Source organism: Cebus imitator, unplaced genomic scaffold (genome assembly GCF_001604975.1).
Source record: "Cebus imitator isolate Cc_AM_T3 unplaced genomic scaffold, Cebus_imitator-1.0 Scaffold283, whole genome shotgun sequence".
Lineage (NCBI taxonomy): Eukaryota > Metazoa > Chordata > Mammalia > Primates > Cebidae > Cebus > Cebus imitator.
In genome coordinates, this window is record NW_016107598.1 from 1,942,363 (window position 1) to 1,952,838 (window position 10,476).

Consider the following 10,476-nt stretch of genomic DNA (forward strand, 5'->3'; position numbering starts at 1 on the left):
AGAGGAAGAAATTATTTACAACACATCTAAACAACAAAAATCTTATAACTAGAATATATAAAATACTCATATAGATCAGTAAGAAAAGACAACACAGCTGAAAAACATGACAGTTTTGAACTGTCACTTCACAAAAGAAGTTTCCAAGTGGTCAAATATCTTATGAAAAGATGTCAGTAATCATGGAACTACAAATTTAAATGATGGCAGAATGCCATTCCATAGGCCCTAAAAAGGCTAAAATTTATTTGAAAATGCAACAAGGAAGGATATCCAACACATTCTTAAAAAAGAACCAGGCTGGGCACAATGTGTCACACCTATAATCCCAACACACTCACAGGCCAAAGCTGGAGAATCGCTTAAGCACAGGAGTTCAAGATCAGCCTGAGCAACACGCTGAGACCTCGTCTCCACCTAAAAATGAAAGTAAACTTAGCTGGGCATGGTGGTGTGTGCCTGTGGTTCCAGCTGCACAGCAGGCTGAGGTGAGAGGACTCCTTGAACCTAGGAAGTCAGGCTGCAGTGAGCCATGATCACATTACTACACTCCAGCCTGGGCGACAGAATGACACCATGTCTCAAAACAAAAACAAAGGTTAAGTATTAAGATTTATAAAGCACAGGCCATGTGCCGTGGCTCACACCTGTAATCCCAGTACTTTGGGAGGCCGAGGCAGGCGGATCATGAGGTCAAGAGTTCCAGAGCAGCCTGGCCAACACAGTGAAACCCATCTCTACCAAAAACACAAAAATTAGCTGGGAGTGGTGGCAGGTGCCTGTAGTCCCAACTACTCAGGAGGCTGAGGCAGGAGAATCTCTTGAGCCCGGGAGGCGGAGGTTGCAGTGAGCCAAGATCGTGCCATTACACTCCAGCCTGGGCAACAAGAGCAAGACTCCATCTCAAAAAAAAAAAAAGACGGATAAAGCACAATGAATAAAAGAGTATGGTTTTAGTAGACCAATGGAATAGAAAAGAGACATGAGCAATTACTACATTACAGAAAAAGATGCAAACATAGATGAAACATTTGATTAATACATAGCCATCCTTGCAGAATAAGCAAAGGACAGTCTTTTCATAAATATTTCTGAGTCAACTGGTTATTGCTATGGGAAAAAAATAAAACCTGGCCAGGGACAGTTGGCTCATGCCTATAATCCTAAGCACTTTGGGGGGCTGAGGCGAGAATGTCTTGAGGCCAGGAGTTCAAGACCAGCCTGAGGAATACAGCAAGATCCCATCTCTGCAAAAAATATTTTAAACATTAGTCAAGTATGGTGGTGCTCTCCTGCAGTCCCAGCCACACTCCTCAGAAGGCTGAAACAGGAGAAATCCTTGAGCAATTCGAGGGTATAGTGAGCTACAATCTCACCACTGTACTCTATCTAGCCTGGGGCCAAAGAATGAGACCTTGTCTCAAAAAAATAAAATAAAATAAAATTTGACTTTTAACTCATGTCATACCCAAAAAGCAATTTCAAGTAGACTGTACCTCTAAAAAAAAAAAAAATATGTGAAAAGACAATTAAGTTTAAAAGAACATATTCATGACCTTTGGCATTTATAAATTTCTTAAAAAGAACATAAGCTCTCCATAGTGGTTCACGCCTATAATCCCAGCACTTGGGGAGACCAAGGCCTTGGGAGGATCACTTGAGCCCAGGAGTTTGAGATCACCCTGGACAACACAGTAAAACCTCATCACTACAAAAAATTAAATAATAAATAAAGTAGCTGGGCATGGTCGTCACACATGTAATCCCAGCACTCTAGAAGACTCTAGGAGGCTAAGGTGGGAGGATTGCTTGAGCCAGGGAAGTTCAAGGTTACAGTGAGCCATGATTGTGCCACTGCACTCCAACCTGGATGACAGGGCAAAACCTCAAAAAATAAAAATTTAATTTAAAAAAAAAAAAGAGGATGATAAAAAGCACTAATCATTAAGGAATAGTTTCCATGTTTCACTAGATTTGTTCCTAGGTTAATATTTTTGATGCTATATATTTTTTCCTTTCGTTCATTTTTTTTTTTGGACTCCATTTTCTGGTAATGAGATATTCATAATTTTATATTGACCCTAGAGCTGACAACCTCATTAAATTCATCTATTAGTAATAATAATCATGGTGTAGTAATAATAATCATAGTCTTTTAGATTTTCAACACATTTTCTTTTCCAAAAAGGCATTTTCAGACCAATGAGCATATTTACTTTTATTGGCTATGAATGAAAAAAATAATTCTTTCTTCCTTTCTAGTCAGTATATTTTGTATTCTTTTTCTTGCCTTAATGACTTGGTTAAGACTCCAGTAACTGGCCGGACGTGGCGGCTCATGACTGTAGTCCCAGCACTTTGGGAAGCCAATTCAGGCAGATCATCTGAGGTCAGGAGTTTGAGACCAGCCTAAATAACATGGTGAAACCCTGTCTCTACTAAAATACAAAAAATGAGCCGGGCATGGCAGAGGTATGCCTGTAGTCCCAGCTACACGGAAGGCTGAGACAGGAAAACTACTTGAACTCAGGAGGCAGAAGTTGCTATGAGCCCAGATTCTGCCACTGCACTCCAGCCTGGGCGACAGAGTGAGACTCTGCATAAAAAGTAAATAAAGACTCCAGTAAAATACTGGTAATGGATATCCTTGACTCTTTCCTAGATTAAGAAAAAAATTCAACATTTACTATTATAATGGTATAATTATTCTGCAAATAAATATGCTTTATCAGAAGGAAGTTCTTATCTATTACTTGATAACCTTTTTATTATGAATTGATTTTGAATTTTATCAAATGGTTTTCTGCACATTTTGTTGTGATATGATTTTTCTCCTTGATTGGCTAATGCAGTGAATCACAATGACAAATTTATATTTTTTTTTTTCTAATTTTTTTTTTTTTTAAAGTTAAGATCTCACTTTGTTGCCCAGGCTTGGGGTGCAGTCCTATGATCAGAGCTCAATGTAGCCTCAAACTCCTGAGTTCAAGCAATCCTCTCACCTGGACCTCCCTGAGTAATTAGGACTATCGGCAAGCAACACCATACCTGGCTAACTTTTAAAATTTTTTATAAATAGTAGGACTCAGTATATTGCCTAGGCTGATCTCAACCACCTGGCTTCAAGCAATCCTTCCACCGTAGCCTCCCAAAACACTGGGATTACAGGCATGAGTCACAACATGAGGCCCCCTCAAATGTTAAATTAACCTTTGCATTCCTGGAATACACTCAGCTTGGTCATAATGTATTATAAACACTTAAAATGTTACTAGATTCAATTCACTAAATATTTTTATTAGGAATTTTACATCTAGGTTAATTTCAAAAGTTAGATGACCTAGTTTCCTTTCTTGTAATGTTCATGCAGAATTCATAAAAACTTGAATTTTTTCCATTCTCTGTAAGACCCAAAGGCTGGCATTATTTCTTCCTTATATGTTTCATGGAAATATACTGTGCCAAGGTTTTTAAATAGATATAATTTTTTTAAGTTATAAGACTATTCAAATTTTTTTATTTTAGTGTTAACTTTGATAAGCTGAATTTTATAAGAATTTGGCTATTTCAATTAAACTTTCAAATTCATTAGGATAAATTTATAACTTGTTCACAACATTCTCTTAGAACTTTTAATGCTATGTAAGATCTGGTGTGTATTTGCTTTTTTATCCCTGATATTGATTATTTGTGCTTTCTAATATTATTTTAAATAACTAATATTTTAAAAATAATATTTTTTTATAAATATTAAAATTTATTTTCTTGATCAATCTTACCAGGAATTATAAATTTTTAGACTTTTCAAAGAACCACCTTTTTTTTGAGATGGAGTCTTGCTCTGTCACCTAGGCTGGAGTGCAGTGGTGCAATCTCAGGTCACTGCAACCTCCACCTCCCAGATTCAAGCAATTCTTCTGCCTCAGCCTCCCAAGTATGTAGATTACAGCGACCTGCCGCCACACCCAGCTAATTTCTGTATTATTAGTAGAGACGGGGTTTCACCATGTTGGCCAGGCTGATCTTGAACTCCTGACCTCAAGTATTCTCCCACCTCGGCCTCCCAAAGTGCTGGGATTACTGGAGTGAGCCACTGCACCCCGCTCGATTCTCTTTATTGTATGTTTCTTTTTTATTTTATTAATTTCTGCTCTTTACTGATAACCTCTTTTAACATTTTTTTTTTTGAGACGGAATTTCACTCTTGTTGCCTAGGCTGGAGTGCAATAGCGCAATCTCAGCTCACTGCAACCTCCACCTCCTGGGTTCACGCAATTCTCCTGCCTCAGCCACCCGAGTAGCTGCGGCTACATGTGTGTGCCATCACGCCCAGCTAATTTTTGTATTTTCAGTAGAGACAGGGTTTCACCATGTTGGCCAGGCTGGTCTTCAACTCCTGACCTTGTGATCCACCTATCTCAGCCTCCCAAAGTGCTGGGATTACAAGCATGAGCCACCACTGGCCTCACCTCTTTTAACTTTCTTTGCATTTAATTTGCTGTTGTTTTCCCACCCTCTAGAGATTGATGCTTAGTTCATTAACCTTTAATATTTTTTCTTTTCTAATATATGTATGTATGTAAGGCTCTACATTTCCTCTAACACAGCTTCAGCCATATCCCACAAGTTTCCATACATAGTATTTTCATCACCAAATTTCAATTTAAAATATTTTCTAATTTCCATTGAGATGTACTTTTTCCAAACATATACAGATTTCTGTTCGTTACTGCTTTCTAGCTAGATTCCACTGTGGTTAGAGAAAGTATTGGTATCAATTTTTGAAAATGTACATATATACATATATATACTCTTAGGTGCCTAGGTCATGCGTTCCTAGGTCAAGTCTGTTAATCATGTTGTTCAAATTTTTCTAATTCGTTATTGATTTTTTCTTCTACATTTTCTGTTACTGAAAGAGGAATGTTAAAATCTCCCATTGTGACAATGGATTTGTCTACTTCTCCTTTTAGTTGAGTCAATTAATACTAATAAGTTTTTGAGATGTTAATAGAAACATATACATTCAGAATTTTATATATTATTTGGGAATTGAAACGTTTATCATTTTAAAATGTCCTTTTTCATTGCTTTTTGCCTCAATGTCTACTTTATCTGATATAACATGACTACTGACATTCTTTGGATTAGTGTTTAACTTTAATTTCAACCATTCTATATCTGTATATTTATAGTATATCTTGCAGCATTCAGATTTGTTTTGCTTTGTTGTCATCTTGACATAATCGAGGTTTTTTGTTCTTTGTTTTCTGTTTAAGACAGGGTCTTGCTCTGTCGCCCAGGCTAGAGTGCAGTGGTGCAATCACAACTCACTGTAGCATTCACCTTCTGGACTCAAGAGATCTTCCCACTTCAGTCTCTCAAGCAGCCTGGACCACAGGTGTGCACCACCATGCCTGGCTAACTTTTCTGTTTTTGGTAACGATGGAGATTTGCCATGTTGTCCACAATGGTCTCAAACTCCTGGGCTCAAGTGATCATCTCACCGTAGCCTCCCAAAGTGCAGAGTTTACAAGCATGAGCCGCCATGCCCGGACAACCAACTTTTGTGTTGGACCATTTTGACCTTTACATTTAATACAATTATTATTAACATATGGATTTCAATTTACTATTAATATCTTACTATTTGCTATTTATCCTACTCATCGTATGATTCTTTTTCTCTCCTTATGTTTTTATTAAATTTATTTTATTTCATTTTTTTAGAGACAGGGTCTCACTCTGCTGCTCAGGCTAGAGTGCAATGGTATGATCATGGTACACTGTAGCCTCGAACTCCCAGTATTCCTCTCACCTCAGCCTCCCAACTAGCTATGGCTACAGGTATGTATATCTCCGGCTAGCTCATTCTTTTCTTAGAGGCAGGGTCTTGCTATGTTGCCCTGCATAGCCCTTATTGTTGAATTTAAGAGCTCTTTTTATATTTTGGATACAAGTCCTTTAACATGTATGTGGTCTGCAAAGATTTTCTGCTAGTCAGTGGCTTCATTTTTTATTTTCTTTACAATGTCTTTCCCAGAGCAGAATTTTAAATTTTATTTCTCTTTTTTTGTTGGAGACAGAGTCTTGCTCTGTCACCCAGGCTGGGGTGCAGTGTTACAGTCCAACACTTCAGTTAAATGCTGTATTTTTCAAAGCAGAATATGTCTTAAGCAGATGTTCTAATGCTTCAGTCCAAAGCAATCTTTGTCCAGCTGTAGTAAAATTATAGAATTACTATGAAATTTTAAAGGTTCTCAAAGTTCTAGGCATTACAGTACTAAAGTAGTCCCTCCTTAACTGTGGGTTCACTATCCATGGTTTCAGCTTTCTGTGATCAACCATGATCTAAAAATATCAAATGGAAAATTTCAGAAATAAACAATATATAAATTTTAAATTGTGTGCCATTCTGAGTAATGTGACGAAATTTCACACCATCTCACTCCGTCTACCTGGGATGTGAATCAACCCTCAGTCTACCATATCCATGATGTATACCTACCCATTAATCACTTACAGTAGCCATCTTGGTTGTCAGAGTGAAACATCACAAGAAGGGTGAGTAAACCATAATGATTATTTTGAAAGGTAGCGATTATATTCACATAACTTTTACTACAGTATAATTATAATTGTTCTATTTTATTAATAGTTGTTAATCTCTTACTGTACTTAATTTATAAATTAAGGTTTATCATAGGTATGTAGTATATAGAAAAAAACACAGTGTATATAAGGTTCAGTACTATCACTGGTTTTAGGAATCCACTGGTCATCTTGGAATGTATCCCTAGCAGATAAGGGAGGTACAGACACTCAGTTGTGGCAACTGAGAAGACAAAATTATAGAAGCTGTATACAGCCATGCTTACATTTTAAACATTAGTAAATTAACTCTCAAATAAATTTTACAAAAAGGCACAAACAAGTACAAAAAGAATATACACATATTGGAAATTTATTCTGATATAAATCTTGGAGATGACACAGAACTATCTTAGAAATATGACTGGCCTCATCAATAAAGCAAACAAATCACTTTATTTCAAATAACTAGCCTCTCTTGGTTCAGGCAGATAATCACATAATAATAATATGGCTCTTGTGTAAATGCTGTCACAGTAAGTTTTAAGATATCATAATAAAATCCTCTGGTTCCTAAAAGGTATTAGAGGGGGGCAGCTCAATTTATACATCCCGTGACATAGTTCAAATTATAATAAGAGGCCATTAAATATAAGAAAAATACTGTTTTGCTTTTTTCTTAAAGCCTAGACATTTTGTGTATGCTTTCAATTAGCTTTCATTTTATTTTTACTAAATTCAAATAAATTTCCTTCAATTATAAAATTCTCTTATTATTATTATTATTATTTTTACTAATGCTGAAACACCCTGAACCTTTTATTCCTCAACTTTCTCTGGCTTAATTCCCAAGAATATATTTACTATTCCTATGTTAGTCTCTGTAGGAGTTAAGAACATCTCATAAACATATTTTACTAACTTCATAAGATTACTACTTGATGTCTTTTGAAAAAAAAAAAAAGCACAATTGGCAGGGTACAGTGGCTCATACCTGTAATCCCAGCACTTTGGGGGGCTGAGGCAGGAGGATCACAAGGTCAGGAGTTCGAAGCCAGTCTGACCAACATGGTGAAACCCCATCTCTACCAAAAATACAAAAATTAGCTGGGTGTGGTGGTACGTGCCTGTGATCCCAGCTACTCAGGAGGCTGAGGCAGAAGAATCGCTTGAACCCAAGAAACAGGGGTTGTAGTGAGCCAAAATCATGCCACTGCACTCCAGCAGGGGCAACAAAGTAAAACTCCATCTAAAAACTAAATAAATAAATCAAAATAAAAGATAAATAAGCACAATTAGACAAATTACTGAGTATACCACTGAGAAAGACAATTTAGCACAGTGGTTGTTAACTCAATAGACTCTGAAATTCTATAGCTGTATATTTGAGCCCAGGCTTTGCCATTTAATAGCTGTACAACCTAAGCAAGTTACTAATTGTCTCAGCTTAATCTATTAAATGAAATAATAATCATACCTACATCATAAGTGTATAAAGATAAAATAAAATCACATAAAAAGGAGAGTGGCGGGCCGGGCGCGGTGGCTCAAGCCTGTAATCCCAGCACTTTGGGAGGCCGAGGCGGGTGGATCACGAGGTCAAGAGATCGAGACCATCCTGGTCAACATGGTGAAACCCCGTCTCTACTAAAAAACTACAAAAAATTAGCTGGGCATGGTGGCGCGTGTCTGTAGTCCCAGCTACTCAGGAGGCTGAGGCAGGAGAATTGCCTGAACCCAGGAGGCGGAGGTTGCGGTGAGCCGAGATCGCGCCATTGCACTCCAGCCTGGGTAACAAGAGCGAAACTCCATCTCAAAAAAAAAAAAAAAAAAAAGAAAGGAGAGTGGCATGTCTATACAATTAGTGTTTGACAAAAATTATCATCATTGTTGTAATGAAAATAATAAATCTATGCTTTGTATTAAAATAGGAAACAAGATTTAACAAAACTCCATATTCAGAAATACAATAACAAGGACTGGGTATGGTGACTTATGCCTGTAATCCTAGCACTGTGGAAGGCTGAGGCAAAAGGATCACTTGAGGTCAGGAATTCAAGACCATCCTGCACAACATACTGAGACCCCCATCTCTACTAAAAAATGTTTTTAAATGAGCCAGGCATGGTGATGTATGCCTGTAGTCCCAGCTACGCTGGAGGCTGAGGTGAGAGGACTGCCCTAGCCAGGGAGGTCAAGGCTGCAGTAAGCCGTAACTGTACCACTGTACTCCAGCCTACCAGCCTGTGTGACTGAGACCACGTCTCAAAAAATAATAATAAAGCAAATAAAGTAACATGAAGGTTAAAGTTAGATTGAGATATCACTCTTTTATGATATTAGCTTGCTAACTAAATCCTAGAATGGATAGCGCCAACACTCACCAACAACAAGGCTATTACCCTAATTCATAGTCTACTGAGAAATAGAAAGGCTACTTACTGTTAACTGCAACCCATTCATTTAGATCTTCCCCCTCAGGAAGCATGACAGCCATCCGGAGATTGCCACTGCCAAGTGTGGCTTCTGCATGTTTTAAGAGCTCATACTGGTGAGAACCCTCCGGAATGTTCTTCTTTGGTTTAAAAGTTTTAGAAGAGCGACTACCACTATGAATAGAAAAGAAAAAAAAAGGCACTTTAATATTTAAGGCATGACCTTCAACAGAGTCATTCACCAAGCATTAGACCTAAACTGTATTGGCTTAAATCCCAGCAATATAATTGTTATAACTACTGTGCTCTCCATCCAAAACTCCTACAAACTTCTCTACTGTCTCTAGTTAACTCACAAAAAGAAAAGAATTTTAAGCTGTAACCAACACCTCGTCTCAACAAATTAATGATCAGGATTATAGATTGTAATCTAAAAAACAAAAAAGTACTTCCATGATAAGTTTTAGTTATTTTATTCATTTCACCCCATTATAAGTTTCTCATTCTAATAAATTTGTTTCCTTCTTAAAAGAAATGTAAAGATACAATTTGATATCAATAAAACATAAATATCCTACAGCAAGAAAAAAAAAGCTACATGTTCGGCTGGGCACGGTGGCTCACGCTTGTAATCCCAGCATTTTGGGAGGCACAGGTAGGAGGATCACCTGAGGTCAGGAGTTTGAGACCAGCCTGGCCAACATGGCGAAATGCTGTCTCTACTAAAACTGCAAAAACATGAGCCAGGTGTGGTGGCGGATGCCTGTAATCCCAGCTACACAGGAGACTGAGGCAGGGGAATCACTTGAACCCAGGAGGCAGAGGTTGCAGTGAGCCAAGGTTGTGCCACTGTACTGTAGCCTGGGCGACAGAGACTCTGTCTCAAAGAAAAGAAAGAAAGAAAGAGAAAGAAAAGAAAGAAAGAAAGAAAGAGAAAGAAAAGAAAGAGAGAGAGAGAGGAGGGAGAGAGAGAGAAAGAGAAAGAAAGAGAGAGAGAAAGAGAGAGAGAGGGAGGGAGGGAGAGAAAGAGAAAGAAAAAGCAAGCAAGCAAGCAAGCAAGCTACACGTATTTCTACGTCTTTTGTTTTCAAGCAATTCTCCTGCCTCAGCCTCCTGAGTAGCTGGGACTACAGGAATGTGTCACCATGCTCAGCTATTTATTTTTTGTTTTTTTAGTAGCAACAGGGTTTCACCATGTTGGCCATGATGGTCTCTATCTCCTGACCTTGTGATCCATCCACCTTGGCCTCCTGAAGTGCTGGCATTACAGGTGTGATGTAAAACTCGCACCAGGCCAGTTTTAATAGTTTTTAAGAAAGCTGGGCACACCTCTGGTTCTAGCTACTCAAGGGGCTGAGGTGGGAGGATCCCTTAAGGTTGTAGGGCACCATGATCACACCTATGAATAGACACAGCACTCCAACTTGGGCAACAGAGCAAAACCCCAGTC

General features: G+C 38.1%; 1 protein-coding gene across 2 annotated transcripts in view; it reads right to left on the minus strand.

Annotated features, from left to right (window-relative positions):
- The window catches only part of MOB1B (MOB kinase activator 1B), a 78,425-nt gene that overhangs the window by 15,263 nt on the left and 52,686 nt on the right, over positions 1 to 10,476 (minus strand). For both annotated transcript variants that reach the window (XM_017501635.2, XM_017501636.2), the window contains exon 2: positions 9,034 to 9,200. In XM_017501635.2, the coding sequence (XP_017357124.1) occupies positions 9,034 to 9,200 (167 nt within the window). The remainder of the gene's footprint in view (positions 1 to 9,033; positions 9,201 to 10,476) is intronic.